Source organism: Trachemys scripta, chromosome 14, assembly GCF_013100865.1.
Source record: "Trachemys scripta elegans isolate TJP31775 chromosome 14, CAS_Tse_1.0, whole genome shotgun sequence".
Lineage (NCBI taxonomy): Eukaryota > Metazoa > Chordata > Testudines > Emydidae > Trachemys > Trachemys scripta.
Window position 1 is genome coordinate 12,130,510 of NC_048311.1, and position 20,660 is coordinate 12,151,169.

Consider the following 20,660-nt stretch of genomic DNA (forward strand, 5'->3'; position numbering starts at 1 on the left):
CTCAGTCTTTCAAATTCCACGTCGTCCACCAGGAAATCCCGGGTTTCCACCAGCTTGTGTATCTGCTGCACCAGCTCCTCCTCCCTCTGCTTCTCCTCGTTGGACTTCTCTTTCTCTGCAGCAGGGAAAACACAAACCACTGTTTGTTCTAATGCACCGAAATATAGAAACCTGCAATTCTATCTGTGCTGCAGACAGGGTTGGCTTCTTAGGATATGTCTGCCCTGCAGTCAGAGGTGTGACTGCAACACATGATGTGGACACCCAAGCTGGCTTTGATCTAGCTAGCTTTAACAATAGCAGTGAAACTGCAGCAGCGTTTGTACAGCCTGAGCTGCCTCCCATGCTGCACAAGTCCCATTGACTTTCAGTGAAAATCCATAGATTCAAAGATATTAAGGCCAGAATGATCCATTATAATTAGTCTGGTCCCCTGCATAACGCAGGACATCGAATCTCTCTCAGTGATCCCTGATTTTCAATGGTGCTAAAGGGATCTGGATGCCCCCTCTCCCATTAGAATGAACAGGGATTGGGTATGTCCATCTCTCAGGCAGTTTTGAAAGTCTTAGCTAAAATCCTCACTGAAATCCCAAAGGGTGGCCTGACCTTCAGCACCCTGGATAACCGCCTGCGTCCCTTTCCACTGTGCACAAAATCTGGGCAACCTTCAAGTCCCATGTATATAAAACACTGGTAAATACACAGAAATGTGGAGATGATTTATGCAACATTAAAGATAAATTACTGAAAGACTGAGATTGGCTGTATGCAGCTGTGTTTTTTAAGACCACCCCAGAGTTCAGGCAACCACTTCCAAACACAATCCAGTACCACATGGCTTTCCATTGGCAGTCCTCCTCCAGCTAAGTAAATAGGAAGTGCAGTCTGCGATTGCAGCAAACCTGTAGGCTGGATCCCAGCGGCGCCTAAACTGGGTATTCACTTGCAGTTTAAAGCCTTCTATATATCGACCTGAGACGCCGCTGCTAGGGGCTGAATGGGAGGAATTGTCATCATTATTCTATAGTATTAGCAGCCTCTGTAGAGCACAGAAGTTTGTCCTACTTCTCAGGTGAAATTTACCCATCAGCACAGGCCTCTCTTACATCCTACTTCAGTTCAAAGGGTAAACCACAAACATGTGTGTCCTGGAGGAAACATATGTGGGGTTTCCAAATTAGCATGTCTCTACAGAGAAAGGGTTGTCCAGTGTGTAGGGCACTAGCCTGGGTGTTGGGAGGTCTCCAGTCAACTCTCTGCTCCACCACAGACTTTTTGTGTGACCTTGGGCAAGTCACTTAGTCTTTGTGCCTTAGTTCCCCAGCTGTACAATGGAGTTAATAGCACTGCCCTACTTCACAGGGGCATTGTGCGTATAAATGATTCGAGTTTGTAAGATGCTCAGATACTCCAGTAATGGGGGCCATATTAGTACAGTAGATAGACGTCCAAACATGTTAGGTAATCTGAGTTAATTGACAGTCAATTAACTTGAGTTAAAAGCTCTTGTGAGGCATATTCACTTTTAAAAATATGCTTCTTGTTTGTAGTTTGAACTTTGATGGCTTCAGCTTCCATCTCGACCTTGATATGCCTTTGTATGTCAAAGATATCCTGGCCATGTGAGCTTTCTAGACTAGAGAGGTTTGGCTAAGCCCTGGGCAAGCACTCATATGTTTGGGGTTCTTATCTGAACCTAACCTCTGCTGGATTTGTCTTTTGAAGTTCTACTGGGAGTCTCACAAGTTCAGTGTTTCTCATGAGATTTGCAGCACGTCCTGAGTTGACTCGCTGGATCCAAATTTTGCAAATATCCCCCAACCCCAGTCTGAACATCCCTCAGTTACAGGATCAGGTTCAAAATCTGAATCGGGATCTACATTTTGTGGATTGAGCCCACTTCTAACCCAAATCAATCTGCATGTTCCTGGTTTATAGCCACACCTGGAGCAGCAGCGATAGGGAACTAGAAAGACTCCGGTTTCAAGTCATCCTTGATCTCAAGCTGCCCTCCAGGCAGAGAACAAACAGAGTCTTGTAAATGAGCTGAGATGCTGTTCTAGGAGATGAATGTTCAGACCCTTCCTGCTTCAGGGATCCAAACATCACAGCACCGCGCTCTCTAATGCTCCACTGCAGCTCCTAGGACCTGTCAGATCTGCAGAGTGAGACTTGTGGCTGGAACAAACTTAAGCCCAGACCCTACTGGTTGCAGCCCCAATACAGGAAAACACTTCAGCATGTATTAGGCCCATTCCCATCCAGGAAAGCATATGATGAAGTGGTTTCCTTAATTGTGACCTGAATTAGGAACTCCTGGCCAGAGCTATTTCCTTAATGACAGTGACGTGACCAGCTCTGCGATGAAGTTATTCTTACTCATTATGATTTAAGCACTCACAGTGCACTGCTGCTGTTTGTAGCCTAGAAGATCTGGCTGCTGTCCAAATTGGATTCAGTCTAAAGAGATGGACAACACACACAACATACTGGGAGATGCAGGGGAAGGTCCTGCCTTTGGACCTAATTCCCATTTACTTCAATGGGCTTTGGAGACGCCCTTTAGAGAGTGGGGTGTGGCTTTGTCTTGCTTTGTTTCTCCCCCAGTGCTCTTTCCCTCTGTGGAAGGATGGCGCATCTGCCAGAGGTCAAAGTTTTGAGGAAGGATTTGAAAGGGGGAAATCAGGGCATCCGGGGGTTGGAAAGGAGTTCCAGATGGCAGGGCAGAAAGCTTGAAGACCAGAGTGAGAGAAGGGGCGAAGGAAGAGGTGGCGTGCAACTTGGCAGCGTGATGGGGACAGGGAGACGACACCGTTTTAAGGTGCGGCATGATATAGGGAGCAAAGGGCAGAATTTCCTTTCCGAGGAAGTTTTGATTTTCTGTTTGGCTGGTTTTTCTCTTCTCCAAAGAGCACCTGAATGTTGGGTACGTCCGTATTGGGGATCTCGCCACACTGTCTGGATTGGATCCTCATGCACATTAGGGCCCGGTACTGCACTCTGCCAGTATAAACAGGCTTTAGTGTAAATGAATATAAGGCCCTCTCCTTTCAGCGGACGCACTTACTCCAGTTACCCAGTGAGATGCTTTTCTGAAATTGTCAAGCTATGAATATGAATCTGTTAGACGTAACCCTTATTTACAAAGAGACTAGCTAGATTCCCAGGACATACCTGCCACAAGGTGAGGCTCTGGTGGTTCTGTTATCTCCGCCTCTCTGAACTTGGGCTGGACCAGAGGTTTTAGGTGTTGAAATGCACAGCCCTCCCCAAGACAGAAGGGTGTGTGAAGCTCCTCACATGTGCCAAGTTGCTCACTGTCTCTAGCCCCCCTGTGATTTCTGGAAGGCTTCCTCCTCCAGGGCTTGCAGCATTTCCTATGAACTCGAGGCCAGCCTGCCATCTGCCCCATCCCCTCGCTGTCAAAAGGCTGGTGTTAAATTTCTGCTGTGTTTTGTGGTAACACACAAAGAGGAAAGTTTTCCCCAGCAACACCAACATCTGATGACTCTAGATGCTTGGCCCTGCTTTTAAAGGCCTCCCTCCCCTCCCACCACCAATAGAAAACTTCCAAAGGGGCCCTCTACCAAGGGATTCCACGAATTCTCCCCCTTCCGCTCCTAGGGTGCCATTTGGAGTGGTTGGTGTGAACTAGAAACGCTGCACAATGTGGGAGGGTAGCTGGGCCTGTAACAGACTCATCTGTCCTCTGTGGATCAGGCACAGAAGAGGATCCTGTAACACACACTCACCAGTGGCTTACAAAAAGATTTGGGTAACAATTTTTATTTCCTTATTTCTTTTCCTTTTCTTGTTTCTCGAGATTTCCTTGTTTGGACCAGGACAAGCAGTGGAAGAGGCAAAGAGCCACAGAAAGAGATGATCTGGGGACAATTCCAGCCTAGCCAGGAAAAGAAAGTCCCAGCAACGTTGCAAGAAGGGCTGCTTTTGTGAAAGAGCCCCAGGCCAACTTTGCAGACTCAAGAGGTTCAGAGTTGGATCCAAATGTCTGGTTACTCATCTGACTTGATCGCCTGAACCTTTGGAGTCCTGCCTGTTACCTAGTAGGAGCACAACCAGGAATAAAGGGCCTGATCAAAAGCACTCCCATCGATTTCAAGGGCTTTGGGATCAAGCCGCAGAAGCTTTCCAAAGTATCTGGGCCTTACCTGGGAGTGCGATGAGTTTCTGGAGCTCCTTCTTCAGCCGACTGATTTCTTTGCAAAGCTGAATGTCATCCATCCTGCAGAGACACAAACAAAACCACTTAGGGCTGGTCTACACTACACAGGTCAACGTAAGGCAGCTTATGTCAACCTAATTATGTCAGTGCAGTGACGCTGGAACACTTTTTCACTGAAACAGCACTGGGATATTGCGTGGTGTCCAGCCCGAGGGCCAAATGATCGAATTGATTACTTATAGTTTCAATGATTTTTCTCACACACAGATGCATAGATTAGGCAGCCAGAAGGGACCATTGTGATCATGTAGTCTGACCTCCTGTATCACACAGGCCAGAGAATTTCCCTGAATTAATTCCAGTTTCAACTAGAGCAGCTCTTTTAGAAAAACATCCCATCTTGTTTTTAAAATGTCCCATGATGGAGAATTCGTCACACGCCCTGGTGAGTTGTTCCAGTGGTTAGGTATGGTCACCGTTAAACATGGACTCTTTATTTCTAGTCTAAATTTGTCTAGCTTCAACTTCCAGACATTGGCTCTTGTTATACCTCCGTCTGCTAGACTGAGAAGAGCCTTTTATTATCACATTTTTGTGCCCCATGTAGGTCCTTATGGACTGTGATCAAGTCACCCCTTAACCTTCTTTTTGTTTAGCTAAACAGATTGAGCTCCCTGAGCCCATCCTTATAAGGCCTGCTTGTATTCGATTCACCTCTTTAGACTCCTGCACAAAGGGCTCAGGCTCAGCATCTATCCACTGTGGAGGTGTCTTAGCCTTCAAGGTTATGTTTGCTGTGACCTCTAGAATTGAAACTGCAGAACATAGGCACCAACTTTCCAATGTGCCGGGGGGTGCTCGACCCCTGGCTCTGCCCCAGGCCCTGCTCCCACTTCACCCCTTCTCCCAATGCCCGCCCTCCGCCCCACCTCTGCCCATCTCTTCCCGCCCTTTTCCGCTTCCTCCCCCCAGCACACTGCACCCTCGCTCCTTCCCCTCCCTCCCAAAGTCTCCTGCATGCCACAAATCAGCTGATCGCGGTGGGTGGGAGGCGCAAGGAAGGGAGGGGAAGGTGCTGATCAGCGGGCTGCCGGCAGGCAGCGAACACTGGGAGGAAGGGGGGAGCTGATAGGGGGGCTGCTGGTGGGTGCTCAGTACCCACCATTTTTTTCCCCTGGGTGCTTCAGCCCTAGAGCACCCACGGAGTCGGCGCCTATAGCTGCAGAAGAATGGCCTTCAGCCAAATGAGTCTCCCTCTGTGTGTTGGGAAATGCACAGCCACCATAGGGGAAGGCCCCCTGAGAGTATCCTCTCCTAAAGCACCTTTTCTGGGCCCTCTATAAAGCTGTGCTTGTGTTATGTCTCCCGCACATAAGAGAACCCCATATATTCCTGTCACCATGACTCTTATTTCAAATTAAGGAAACCAACAAAGAAAGAACAAACATAAAGTTGTTATACAATTGAAAGATGGAGACATCACAGCAACTCCCTGTGTGACATTCTGCACCTGACCTGAACCACAAATGCCAGCTGCCTCACAGCTGTCCCTGCAGCAGGTAGACTCCTCTACTGTGCAAGGTGTAGTGCACAGAAGCCAGAAAGATAACATCTCTTTTCAGTTGCCTAGCTACACACAGTTATCAGTTCTCAGGCTCTTCATTTAATAGCTATAAAACAAACTAAACAAAGCAATAACCGCTAACGAAGACCAAAGAAGAATCGATAACCAAGCATTGGCAGTGGAAGACTAGAAATAAAAAGTTTCAGCTGCTTCTTGAAGAACAGCAGTATCTCAGATCTTAAGCCTCATGCTGGACTCAAGAAGTGGGAATCCCAGCACACAGCAGGAGCCAAATGACTCAGTGGAGAAGGGGGCTGGAGGACGCAGGGGAAAGCCAGTGTTCCTGTAGCTCTGCACTGTAAGTGCTGTGCGGGATGGAAGTGGGGCTGCTCTGTAATTTATGAATGCTCTATGTGCTATATGACTGTCGGATTGTTGAATGGGATGGTACCTGGATGACTGTATAGGGTTAAATCAATAGGACTCGTGGGAAGCAAACAGGAAGGCAAAAAAAAAACCTCGAGATGAGCCATCCCCCCGCAGCAAACACTGAGGGGTGTGATGCAAGATGATGGGGAAGCAATTGGCCTGGAGAAGGCTGGCTCGAGCTCCCATGGAACTCACCAAGCTGGCTTTGGGCAGCAGGAGCTCAGCCCACGCAATTGACTGTGGAAGGACTTCGGGCTGGATAAGAAGAGACTCACGCCATAGGGTGGGGGGAGCTGTTCAGGGCACCAGACTGACCCACACAGATGGGGTGTCTGAAGAAGTCAGGCCTTGCTAGGCTTCTGGCTGGAGGATGGGAAGCCATTAGGTAAGACAGACATGCACGTAGATCTTTTGCTATTTTAAAACCTGTCTTCTCTTATGTTATGCTTTGTTCCTACTGTTAAGAGTAAACAATATGGTGCTGTAAGCAGGCTGACCGGTCACCAGATTCACCACTGGTCACAGACTCCCTAGGAGAAGAACTACAGATGCAAACCCCAGCTGGGTTTGCTGACTAAGAATGGCTGATCCACAGGGTCTCATAGCACAGGGCCTGGTCTGAGACTGTGAGAATCGCATGATTCCAGCCCAGGAGAGGTAAAGTCCCAATGCCTGATACCTGTGGGGGTGCACTCAGAGACCAGTGAGAGGACAGAGATGCAGCTAGCCGTGACACTGTGTGTTGTACTAATCTCAAGGGCCAAACGAGTTAAAGGTGTTTCTAAACCCTTTCACTGTCCAACATTACAACAGTGATACTTAGGTGTGAGGGGTGGGGCTTTCTACAAAGGCTTTGGTTTTTCTCAGTTCTTTGGCAAACATCCAAAAGCATTCATTGTGAAGTTGAAAAATTATGGACCAAACACAAGAAAGAACAAGAAATTAAAACAAGCATTTATAATAAAACTGATATTGAATGATTGTTTGTTTTGTCAGGTGTTTCTCCTTTTGGAGGCAAAATATCAGCGTCTTTTATTTTCAGAACAACCTTCATTTGATGAAAAGGAAAGTGGGTTAATTTTAGATTCAATCCTGATGGGTGAAAGGTATTTATTTCTCCTGTTTCTAACAGAGACACTCACACAAAAGGTGAAGGAGAGGTAGGATCGAAAATGTGGGGGAAATACAGCTTTTGTTGGTGTCTTTGGAACACTGGATGGCAGATCAGTTACGAATGGAAGCTTTGGCTGGCAGATCAACCACAGCACCTGTTGCTTGGTCCCTGGTTCCCCTTCAGGCCAGGGATGTCATCCCGTTGGGGTTTTTTTCTCCTTAGACAGGGCAAGATTATGGTCATCTCATCTTACTGTGCCGATGCAATGCAGCTGATTTCAGGATTGGACGGAAAGCCGAGAGAATGAGAGACAGAACAGGCAGAAGGGAAGAGCATGAAAAGCAGCCCAAAAGCAAGGGAACAGAATTGGATCTTACAAGACTCTGCAGTGCTGGCCATTAGGTATCCCTGCTGATGGGCTGAGGACAGGATGTCATGATGATGGGATGATTTTCAGAACTTATGAACGAAAAACAAAGTTCTTTGAACAAGAGCAAGGCTTAATGACCTCCCTGTCGGAGGAAGAAAGCCTTTCAGTCTGGTCTGTTCCTCCTGTCCTGGGGTCAGAGAAAATGAGACAAGATGAGCGGAGATGCCAGCTGGGGCGGGAGATGGGAGATGAAAAAGTGTTTTTTTTCAAAGTCTCTTTTTAAGAAAACCAGAAAAGGAAAAAGTGGACAGCATAGCTCAGCCCCTCAGTATGTTGCCCATCGTGCCAATTTTGGTCCATTAACTTCTGGTTCCACATCTTCTGCTTTTATCAAGCATGATTTCAACAGTTCTTGAACGATATTAGCAGGCCCTTTTTGTTTGCACTAATCCAGCTTCTCTGTCTGTCTCTTGCACTTGTTCATAATATCCATTTATTAAAAACAGCCTGACCATATCTTCCATGGCTGATTTCCAAACAAGCAAAAAGTTTTACATTATTGGGACATCTTATGAACTTGCACATATTTTTTATATTTAAGCTTATAATTGGGGTGAATTTTAAAGTCTAATAATCATAACAGTGCTCCTCCAGCGCTCCCAGCTTCTGCTTTCTCAAGACCACATCTCTTCATTGCCTGATCCACAGCCCACAGAAATCAGTGGGAGTCTTTTCGTTGATTTCAGTGGCCTTTGCATCAGGCCCTATCTGTCCCAATGGTATTTCTAAGGCACCTTTCTTTCTTGGCATCTAAGCTCCATGGCATCTAAGTCCATGAGTTTCACTGAACATTTATTTGTATGGATTTTTCAAATCTGCAAATATAGATCAATACTAGAAAACGTGAATCCTTCTTGCAGTGCTTCCAAATTACAGGGCAGTGACTCTTCTGATCGGCATGTAACTCGTGGTTCGGGGTCGGCACGCAGGCCTGGGAGTCAGGTGTCTTGGTTTTGTTTCCTAGGTCTCTGACTGGCCGTTTGTTACCTTGGCCCAATCACTTAGCTTCTCTGTACCTCAGTTTCCACACCTGAGATGTCAAAACTGAGCAGCATCTATTTTCCTCCATGATTTGCATGTAAAGTGCTGTCCCAAACAGTACAATGTGTTTTTTAGTTTTATGATAACAAATTAAGGAATAGCAAGTTACAGTTCATTTGGAGCCCAGCTCCCCTGGGAATTTCCTTGGCCAAGCAGCAGTGATGCTGACTGCATATATATTTGGCTGGGTTTCCATGCCTATCTGAAGATGTGCTTCCAAAGACATTTCCCTTTAATTAAGAACTAGTTGATAGACTTTGACAATTAGAGGGTTAGTTCCAATTCCGCACTGAACTCTTGCTGAATGACAGACGAATTCCCCAGGGTTGGTTAGTTCCATATTCACAGACCTTCAGGCCTGATTTCCCATCAAAACAGCTGTCAGTTTTTTTTCTTGCATAGCTCCATCTGCCATATTGATCAGTTCTTTCTCTGAGGCCAGATTGGGCGCAGCATCAGAGGCGGTGATTGCAGAGGAATGGGAGAGCCATGGAACAGGGAGGGGTCGCATTCTGGTGTGACAGGTGTCACAACACACATGCACACCAGGGACTGTTCCTGGGGTGCCTCAAGGAGCAGATCCCTTCCCCCACAGGCCACTGCATAGCTTGGTTCTTGTGCTCTTAATGTATGTGGCCCCGAGTAGTCCTGTGCTGATAAAGGGACTAGAAAGCCCACTACAGTCAGGGAGGGGTTGCTCAAACTCTGAGCAGAGAACAACTCCGTCGGCAGAAGGAATGTAGTCCTGTGTGCCGGGCAACCCCCAGGACCAGATATGGTTCTACTCTAATGGAAACCATCACTGTATATTCCCCCAGGGCTCCCAGCCTCGCCAGCCAGGCAGTTGCTCATAGCCACAATCTATCACTATGGCCAGATGGCAAGTTTGGTTAGCAGAAGAGCTGACTCAGACATTCACCTGGGAGGTGAATGGAGCCGAGCTGCCTCCGCACTGCGGTTGGGGGTTTTCGCTTGTTTGGAGTATTTTAAAAAATTGTATCCATGTCCCTGCACTTCATGCAGGACAGGAAATGAACATATCCAGGTATAATGATGATGCTTCTCTTGGGGTACCCAGAACTGTGAGCCACTGTCTTACCCCTCTCGGCCTCAGCAAGGAAGAGCTTTGCTTAGTTATTAAGTACACAGTTCACACACCAGCCTATTAGGTTAGCTGAGAACTCATTCTCCAGTTTATACATTTTATAATAAAACAAGAATCGGTCTGTTAGGAAAGAAGAGAGATGTAAGGGATAATAGGTATGGGTGAAAGAGAGAGATATGGTTACAAGTAAAACAAAACAAAACACCCTTTCTAGCGACTAAAACAATTTCAGCAAGTTACAGTCTCTGTCTAAGCAGGTTTCTCACTTATAGTCAGTTTACAGCTACTTTTGCCTCTCAGGCCAAGAGGATCCACTTTTCAAGAACTCAAAGGGGGCTGCTCCCCTTTGTGCCATAGGTGATGGATGACTCAAATGTCTCTTTGCCCCCCTTAATATTACTCCAAAGTTCATTCTTTCTGTTTCAAGAGCCAGGAAGGCTTCCTGGGGGTGCAGACTCCATCCCCTGTTGAGGCTGTTAAGCATTCATCTCCCCCATTTTCTAGCTTGATGGCTTTGTTTACCTTATATGTCCTTTGGGATCAAGCTGCTCAGATAGGTAAACAGACATTCCTTTGTCTAGGTCAGGCTGGGCTTTATACGCTGCCTGCCAAACACATTTTAAGAACATTTATAATTCTTTGTACACATCCCGTACATATGTCACGCAAGTGTGTTACCAGTGTGCATAGGATACTTTACATAAGACTTTTTACATACCGATTATGAGAACAGTGAGTTGGGGCACTGAATGTGTTAGGCCTGATGTGAGTTATGGTCTGGTGTGCCCTCTGCCAGTTGGCACTGAGGGACTCCCGGGAACACAATGAACTACATGGTATTGCAGACCTGGCCAGCGTTTGGAATAATTGCTAGTAACTGTATGGTTGGCTGCTGTTCTGCTGCCATTATTTCTACTGTGCTGTTGGTACTCCTGGCATTTCACTGACTCGTGAAGAGTAGATACGAGCCCAAACTAAAACTCATGATCTGAAGACACACAGCCTTTGGGCAAGCTTTAGAGGTCAGACTAGATGATCACAATGGTCCCTTCTGGCCTAGCAATCTCTGAATCCAGGTCTAAAGTTTGAGTCTTGTGCCTGTCTGTAAGAAAGCAGTCCTTGCAAGGTTCATGCCCCAAGAAGCATACAATTTAAGGGCCTTATCCTCAGAAGTGCTAAGCACCTGCAATTCCTATTCACTTAACAAGTCCACTATCACCTCAGAGACACTTGTCACCAGGGCCCATCTCTGCCTCAAAGACACCTGAGGCCTGGGCCCACCTCTACCTCAAAGTCCCCTTGCACTGGAGTCCACCTCAGAGACCATCATGACCGGGGCCCACCTCTTCTGCAGCTACACCCAGGTCAGGGCCAGAGCCCAACTCATGAACACCTGAGTTGGGGACCCAACTTGACACAGAGGAACCTGAAACTCGCCCCCTCCTCCACAGCTTTGCTCAAACTGGGCAGATGATGTGTGTTAGAAAACATGTTAACTAAAATATTTTAATTAGCAGGATGTTAACCAACACCTAGGATAGCCAATCCAGTCCAGGTAGCTGCCTTTGTCTGCACTACAAAGTGATGTTAAACAGTGCTAATAAAAGGGTGTGAGCTGACACATTTACTAACACAGCTCGTTTTCCCAGTCTAGACAAAACCTGAGCATTGTAAATTTTGCAACGTCCTACTGATGCCATAGAATCCTATCATGGTTTGGACTCACTGGAATATGCTCAAGCCCATTAAATGTTTTGCAAGTCCCCCAGAAAAGCCTTTAATTGGTGAGAATGCTGTTGACATTTCTAGGTATCCAGGCCCAGTGCTCTGAGTGACAAGCAGCTGTATAGATTCCGCTACTTATTAGCTTGTGCTGCCTTCAACTGATATGTCTTTAGTTCACTTTAAAGTGTGGGTTGCTAAGCATCCATTCTGCAGTTCAAACAACCCTGTCGGCTGTGATTCACCATCCTTCACCCCTTTGGGAATGAGTCATGTTTGGACAGAGCTGTCTGAAGCTGCAGCATTGTCAGCTGAGCGGAGAACACCAAAATATTAATTAAGGAAGGGAAAATAAATAAATAGAAAGTAGAAGAGCATTAGTGGTGCCTCTACAGTGACAGGGAGCTGCACGGTTCTGCTGCTCAAGCAAAATATACCAGCTGCAGAAAATATATATATTTCCTCTGGACTCTGTCATCTTCTGCTGAGTCCAGCAGCTCGTCGATTTCTTTGGCAACAAGCTCAAAGCAAATAATGTATGTGTGGGGGGGAGTTAAGCGTGTTTTAAACAGTATTCTCCAGCTGCTGTGCTAGCCATTGACTAGCTGCAGAGGTGCTAATTTCAGAATTGTGCATAGGTTGAGCAGGAAGCCAGCTCTCTATCATCTCTCCATCTCATCCCACTCATTTACGTACTAGCTAAGCACAGAATTCGGGTTGCATGAAAAAACTTTGCATTCCCATGACCACTTAATGATGACAGGTGCCTTCAAAGTACTATCAATAGATCAAAATGCACAAAACATAATTGCTGCTAGGGAAAAACAAAGAAACAGACCACTGGAGGTGGGGGTGGGAAGGAGGACATTGCACAGAGCTACCTTAACGTAGGAACTGCCAGAATGGATCAGATCTGGGGTCCATCTAGCCCAGCAGCCTGTCTCCGACAGAGAACAGTACCAGATGCTTCAGAGGCAGATGCAAGGTAGTAGGCAGATACGGGATAACCTGCCTCCAGGGAAAATTTATTCCAGTCCCCTTAGAAATTAGCTTGTGCCCTGAATCTGGTGTGTATATATCCCTTCTAAAATTCTTGTTTTTATTATTCCTTACTACCAAAACCCAGGATGTTCTCATTATTTATATAAATTCTGTGGTTGAATCCTGGTAAGCTAAGGGCTGGTCTGCACTAGGAAATTAGGTTGGTATAACTGCGTCACTCAGGGGTGTGAAAAATCCAAGCGATGCAGTTAAACCAACCCCAACCCCCGGTGTAGACAGCACTAGGTCAACAGGAGAATTCTCCCATCAACTTAGCTTCTGCCTCTCGGGGAGGTGGAGTAGCTCTGCTGACAGAAGCCCTCCGGTTGGCACAAGTAGCATCTTCAGTGAGGTGCTACAGTGGCACCACTGCAGCATTTTAAGTGTAGACAAGCCCTACGTACGCTCATAACCTTATTTCTCTACCCCTTGCCCTCCTTTCCTGTATTTCCCCAAGCCTCATTGTTTGCTTTCCATGTCTTGTCACATCGTAACTTTTATTTAGGTTGCAAGCTGTGGTGCCAGCTGGCAAAAGGGGTCACTGTTCTTTACAAGCAACTCTTGGCTCAGACCCGACAAACTCACAACAACCAATACACCACTTGTGTGGTCTTTATCCATGAAGGGTAGCATGTGAGGGCTCTGCTGAACGCTGTATTTTCATTGCAAAACAGGATGAAAAGCTGAAATTTCAAAAGTTTCCTTGGTACAGAAATTCTGAAGTATTTCAATTCAGAAATGTCAAAATGTGTTGTTCCGACATTTTCAACATAAACGTAAAATTTTAGCATTGCAAGAATCAAGGTGTTTCATTTGGGTTTGTTGAAATAACTCAAAATGTTTCATTTTCAGTCATGTCAACATTAAACTCCATCTTCGTATGGTGATGCATCATGGGAGTCACATGAGTCTGGAGCCTTATGGGAGTTGTCAGGACCCTGATGCCTCCAGTTTCCCCTATGGGCCACACCCCCAGTCAGACTACAAATCGCATAATGCACCCAGAGTCATGTGATACCAATGATTCACCACACCTCTGTCAGAATGAAATCAGCACATAGCCTTATGGGAGATGTAGCCCTCCAGGGAGACTGGCCAATAGGTGAGAATGGGGGACAGAACTACAACTTCCATAAGGCAATGTACCATGAACAGTAAAATGCAATTTAAAGTTTTGTTAAACTTGATTAGAAACTAAACATTTTGGGTCACTTCAAAAAATGAAATATTCTGATTTGTGTCAAACCAACCCAAAATGAAAAAAAATCATTTGGATTTCATAATTTTTCAGCAAAATCAAAATTTTTCTGTCTGCTGGTTGTGTTGCTGTGTGGATGCTTGTATTGATTTGTGTGTGGGTTGTGTGGTTCTGGGAGAGTTGTCTTGATTTGTGCAGGTGGTGAATGAGGAATGTATGCTGTGGTGAGGGGCAGTAACCCCAGACATCACTTGATAGCCATTCTAGTCCTCTGAGTCAGCATGAAGCAATAAAAACAGCTGCAAGTTGGCTGAGAGCTCTTTTTGTTCGGAATATCACCACGTTCAGGCATCACTGAGATTCACATTCTCTTACCAACCAATTTTTTAAGTTCTCCGCCATTTTTGGCTGCATGACTTTATGAATTACACCCATGTGCCAGCACAGGGTTTCAGCTCCTAGTTCATTTTAACTTTGCTGAGCATCCCTGTGTACAAATGCCCATAAGATCTAAGGTCAATGCCCAGCTCTGTCAGAAGTGACCTTGTCAAATCTCTCAGTTACCTTATTTGTAGAAGGGATGAATGATACCTGCAGGGCTGGGACGGGCACACATTTATTAATACCAGCCAGCTGAGGAGCTGCGACTCGAAATCATGGTTTCCTACTGAATCCCAGTACAGTGTTGGCTGCTGCTGGTACATGCTCCTGTCTGGGGCTCTCGTGCTATGCCTATCATGTGTGAGGCTCTGACTGTGGGGCTCAGATTTCTGGCTTTGATCTTCCACAAAACTACTCCGCTACTCCTGACGCAATTATCTGGCTTACCCACCTAAATGTAAAATTATAGTTGTTGCTCTACATCTCCATCAGCCAGAAGAAGAAGAAGAAGTGGGGGCAGGCTGTGGGGCTGGAGCACGCTCAGTGCAGTCTTTTTAATTTTTAGAACCATGTATTTACAGTGGGAGGGAGCTATAGATGTTTATCGTCCCCCATAAATGAATTCTTCCAGCGCTTTTCTCAGTTCCCTTTTATTAGTTTATATATTTCTAGTGATGAGGACCCAGATCCTCAAACGAATGGGCAAGGCACTGAAATACCTTTGAGGATCTGTTTGTTGCTCAAGACGGTTTACCTGGGGCAATCTCAACAGAGCTAAACAGATTGGCGCTATTTCCTCCTTCCTCCATGATTCTGTGTCTAGCATACATGGCCCAATTTCATACTGGCTTTTTTATGATCTTTAAGCAGGCTCCTTATAGCCCACATGCTGTTCCCAGTTTCTGAGCCACACTGGTAGAGGTGACCTTGGATTCTTAACCTCATTGTAGCAAAATTAAGTCGAAGAGAGGGTGACTATTGATGGAAATTCTCCCATGTTCTGCATCGCTGTATTTAGTCCTTTAGAATCAGGAAGGTAAGTGCTCAGCGAGATTATTTCTGTACGTAATGTGGCGTTAAGGAGATTCAATTACTTTTCTCACAAAAGGAATGATTGTTGTTTTGTACCATTGGCTGACCCCTAAAGGGACATGAAGGCCGAAGAACTAATGCTACTCTGGGAGCACAATGAAGGGAAAAGCGCTTTTATCTTTTATGTTCAATAAATAACAAAGGAATGGCTCAGTGCATAATGTATAATTGTAGGCACAGTTTCTGAGACTGTGCAGGAAGATCAGACCCCCAAGGCTCTTTTCAACATATCTATGAAAAATGTTCTTCTGTCATTCTAGGTACCAGCGGCTTTCCATTTCTTTTTTGATCGGTGATGCATTAACCCTTTTAGTTCTGCAGGATGTAAACGGGCATGGCCAGGAAACGTTCTCCCATCCCACCCCCAGCAAACATGACTGGAATTTAACTTGTCGCCTTAAGAAGTCCATGTGTAAACTTCTGCTGATTTCTAGTGTGATTTGCAATCAAGGACCAATGAGCATGACCTGGTCTCTCACTCACACTTGTGCAAATCAGGAATAACTGCCTGGAAGTTGATGGACATTTGGGTTGAGGGAGAAGCCAGGCCCCAATCATACGTATAATAAAGGAGCACATCAAATGCATGCAATTGACATGGCACTTAAAATGCTGGCAGCAACCTAGCCACGCTAGGAGCAGTAAACCTCCTGCAGCGCTTGCTTCAGCACAGTCTAGTCCAGCCAGTAATTACCCAGGGTTCTGGTGGGTTTGTACAGCCTGTGCTGAAGTACACGCTGCCACAGCTTCACTGGCCTGGGACCTGACCTCGCTCTATTAAAGCTAGTTCGGGTATGTCTACGTGAGCTGTGATCACATCCAGTGATTGCAGTATAGACATATTCTTAGAAGAACGGAGGTCTATTCAAATGCATTGAAACAAGTATTAGCAGGTTTTCATGATAACAAAGTTCACAATAAGCAGTGATATCACTGCCTAACCCTGCTCAGTATGGAATGCTCCAGTGTGACTGTCGATGGGGGAATTTCTGCAAAAATTTGGGTAAATCTCTGGGTTCTTTAAATGAAAAATTAAGACACCCATTGGTGCATTAGTACTGTATAGTCATTGCTGGAATCACCTGTCATTTCAGGATTGTCTGGTTAAACAAAGAGCCGTGTCATTGTTGGTGTAGCTGAGCCAAAAGTCCTTGGGTAAAATTTTCAAAAGCACCTCAGTGGTTTAGGAGCTCAAGTCCCATTTTCAACAGGGATTTAGTCACTTAGGCCCAGATTTTTAAAGGTATTTAGGTGTTGCTCTACTCAGCATTGGATGGCCTAAGTGACTTGGACAGCTAAGTCCCGTTTTCAAAAGTGAGTATACACTTAGGCCCAGATCCTAAGAGATATTTAGGTGCCTAACTCCCATTGAAATAGGCACTTAAGGCACTTTTGAAAATGTAACCCCTTGTCTTCTCTTTACAGCCATTTTGGTCTCACCTGTCCAACTCACACAGCAACTCTATAATATACACAGCATCAGGTGTAACAAACCATTCTGAAACAATGTACATACAATATCATGGCTGAGTGTGTACATGCCCAAAAGTCAGGAACCCCAATGTTATGGATTCCATAGCAACCGTAACATGCCCCTCTTGCTCTTAGGGAGCATTGTCTATTACTGCACATTGGGGCTAACTTTTCTGCCTTCATATGTTATTTGCAGTGGGGCTGGCATACTTTACCCATGTGGGACTCAGTTCCTTTTTCCTATGGTGGTGGTGTTGCATGAGTTTCATCATCACCTGTAACAGGACTTGAACCCTCTTCCCCCTGAAGTGAAAGGTTTGTACCTACCTTTTATAATGGAGTGCCTCTTGGGCTGGAGGATCCTGAAAAAACACAGTGGTCCCCCTACACTGCTACAACAGCTTGGTCTTCAGTATAGTTTCACCTAACTCTGTTTTAAGTATGTCCTTGCAACACGATAGAGGCTTGGACATTTACATGACGCTAGTGGATGGTTCTGAAACATGGTTAAATTAAAATGCTGTCCAGTCTCCTACACTGCCAAGGAAACCAGGCTCCAACCAGAGTGGGAGACTACCATGGTAATAACTACACAAGAGATAAGACTTTGACCTCCCCTAGAATCATGCTGCTTCTGTTTTAAATACTGCAAAGACTTGTCCCATTTTCACCTGCGTCCCTGGTGCTGATTATGTTGGCCATTAGCTGTTCTGGTCATTCCCTGCCTAGGTGATGCTATAGGTGACAGATTGCAATGACCAAAGCTTTTAGAACATCTTTAACTTCCTGGAAATGTCTTCTCAGAAGAGTGTGTCTAAGTGGCAGCTGCATTGGGAAGTTGTTCAGTCAGTGTTGCTTAATCCGGTGCTGTACAGCTTTTGCAGCTAAGGAGCACATTTTTGGATTAGACCTAGAACGAAAAGACTTTGTAATGCTTCAGTGCACTACCGCAACCCTCCGTCCCCCACACTGGGCTTTGCTTCAATGTACCAGAGAGCTATACACACAGACGGCACTGTGGCCAGCTTCCTACAACCATGCAGAAGAGGGAAGGGAGTACATGGAAAAAGGGAAGCAGTATATGGGGAGGACACTGCCACCCACAAACCTCTCAAACAGCTGAGCTACAGAGGAAATGCTATTTGCTGTCACTGAAATCCATTTTTCTGGCCGGTAAAATACCACGGAGCAAGACACAGTCACAAATAAAGGGCCTGGCCTAGAAGTTTTGTTGTTGACTTCCACGGATGCAGAACCGGGCCCAAACACACAGTCAATAACATTCCCTCCATTGGAGGGCAGGGTTGCACACTGGCACATTACAGTCCTGATAGGAATGGTGATGGGTATCTTGGTAGTATATATGCCCATATGCTGATCACCTCATGGCTACAGAGCTGTGCCCAGTCTGCTGACTTCTTTATCATATTCAAGCCACTGAAGCCCAGCTTATGCATAAGGCTTGTCCTTAACTGAATGGTAAGCATGATACAAAGACGATGATCAGATTTTCAGCTGCAGGTATGCCCATGTAAGACAATGGCAAAGTCTGTATTGCATCCCCTTCTAGTGGCTAGTCCACTAGAGGAAAACAGCCTACTACTGCTATCAGCTAATGAAATTGTTCCTTTATCTCAAGTGGTAGACGTCTGTACTGCAGCACTGAAAGTCCCTGGTTCAATCAGAGGGTGGTTGTTGCCCCTACATAACTGCCTGCACCCCCACTGTGCATGCCACACCCTGTAATGCAGAGACTGGGGCATTGCCTAAATGCTTCTCACCACAGAGGTTCAGTTCTCTTTTAATACATCTCATTCAGCCAGAGTGATGAAACGAGGCTGCTGGGGTTTCCTGCTCTAGTAAGTGTTGCTTCCTAACTTTCCTGCACTAGCACAAGGTATCTTCATCCAGGATCCCAAAGCTGCAGCAAAATGGCACCGTAAAAAACTCTTTTCAGTGGAAATAAAAATTAAACCACAAAATCCTGGTGGGTTAAGTCCTGTCCTGGCTCAGGCCCCATTCAGGCAAACGTACTGGCCCAACGCTCCTTGTGTTGTATGCAGTCAGCAGTGCACTGCTTCCTGGGAATAGACCTGGAGATGGCCTCTCCAATGCAGTTGCCCCAGAGCAGGGGGTGGTGGGGAGGCAAGGCCATCATCACCCCGCTCTGTGACTGTGCTGACTTTCGGAAGTTTAGCTGGTTATGGACTGAGAGGACACATTAAGAGGGCTTCAGGATTTGGCTCCTTGCATTCTGCTCCTGGACTACATTGACTTTTTCCCTGTGAATGCCCCATAGAAACCCTCGCTTGACTGCCTGGCCCGCAGGTATCGCAAGAGGCTCTTTCCATGATGGCAAAGCACTGGGAGCCTAATTGGCATTTACACTATGGCACCTTTACACCACTCAGGCAGTAGAGATGGGCACAAATTAACCCCCCCCCCGAGATCCCCCCCTAAACTGCCAGAGTGGTGTGAAGGGGCCTTAGTGTAACAGAGAATCAACCCTTGGGGGATTAGAACTCACTCTATGGTAAGTATTTATTTTACAAATTCAAATCTGAAGAAGTGAGGTTTTTACCCACAAAAGCTTATGCCCAAATAAATCTGTTAGTCTTTAAGGTGCCACCAGACTCCTTGTTATTTCAGCCCAGTGAGTTATTCTGATAATCCCTAGCTCATATACAGCACTTTTCATCAGTAGAGCTCAAAGTGCATTACCAAGGAGGGTGGCATCATTATCTCAATTTTATTGATGGGGAAACTGAGGCATGGAGAGATGAAGTGACTTGCCCAAGAGCACCTGGCCAGCCAAAGCCAGGAATAGAACCTCAGTCTCCTGAGAGCAGGGTCAGCACTAGGACACTGCCACAACATCCTCATCTAGGATAGATTGGCGTAGCTCCACTGAAGTCGATGGGGCTACACTGGGAAATCTGGTTCATAGTGGTTGGGCTTGTTTTTAAGTCCACTGTCACTCCAGTGAGATGATCACAAAGGAAAGTCATGGAAAGCACGAAAGAATGTGAGATCTTTGGAAGTGGAAATAAATAGGAAGAAATGTAAGTTGATTTGGTGTACAGGTCTCTAATCATGTTCTGAGCCAGCCAAGGCCAATTGCCAGTGTCATGCACTGGGTCCTGCCCCTCTTCATGACAGAGTGACAAAACCATCAATTACACCATTAAAGCTAGCGTTGGCACTAATGATTTAAAGAGACTCAATTGTCTGTACTAGATTAATGGCTGAGCCGATGGGTCTGTTGGCAGATCAAGGTGGAGAGTGAAGGAAGCAAACGTTCTTGGTCTCTCATGCAAACATGAAAAGTAATGGAACAGATGAGTCTTTAGTTTTCCTGGCCACAGTTTTCAAAGTTAGGCCAAAGTTTGCGTGAAACACCCCTCCCTGTTAGCAAGCGCTGCTCTGGCTGGAAAAGGGCAAGTGGGTTCTGCTAACTCACTGGTGCAGTTAGCTCGTTAACCCACCCTGCTATAAGGGAGATAGGTACAGCCTTCAGGGAAAGGAGCTAGGGTTTAGGACAAACATCTCTCCCAGCCTTTCCCCTTAAGCTTTGCCCCAATGTCCATCTCCCCAACTGTGACAGAATGTACCCTGTGTCCACACCCTATACGCTATTGTAATAATCTCTGTATAAAGTATGCCTGGTCAGGTATCATTTGAAAACTCATAATTTGCTGGTCATTATTGTCTTGATAAAATGCATTCGGCAATATTGTATGTGAAGTTTTACGATTCCCCTCTATGGTGTTGTAAACACATGTTCCAAACTGAGGCTGGCAAACAGGTTTGTCTCAAACAAAGGAATGTGTGCTCTGCTTAAACTGCACTTAAGAAGTAAACTTAGGGCTTGTCTACACAGGCAA

At 45.9% G+C, this 20,660-nt stretch overlaps 1 protein-coding gene across 6 annotated transcripts in view; it reads right to left on the minus strand.

Moving 5' to 3' along the window:
- The window catches only part of LOC117887331 (bMERB domain-containing protein 1-like), an 82,657-nt gene that overhangs the window by 8,916 nt on the left and 53,081 nt on the right, over nucleotides 1-20,660 (minus strand). For all 6 annotated transcript variants that reach the window (XR_004648163.1, XM_034789837.1, XM_034789836.1 and 3 more), the window contains exons 3-4: nucleotides 4,173-4,246; nucleotides 1-115 (exon numbers count right to left, since the gene is read on the minus strand). Coding sequence is in view for 5 of the 6 variants with exons in the window: in XM_034789837.1 (XP_034645728.1) it covers nucleotides 1-115; nucleotides 4,173-4,246 (189 nt within the window). In the remaining variant the exon portion in view is untranslated. The remainder of the gene's footprint in view (nucleotides 116-4,172; nucleotides 4,247-20,660) is intronic.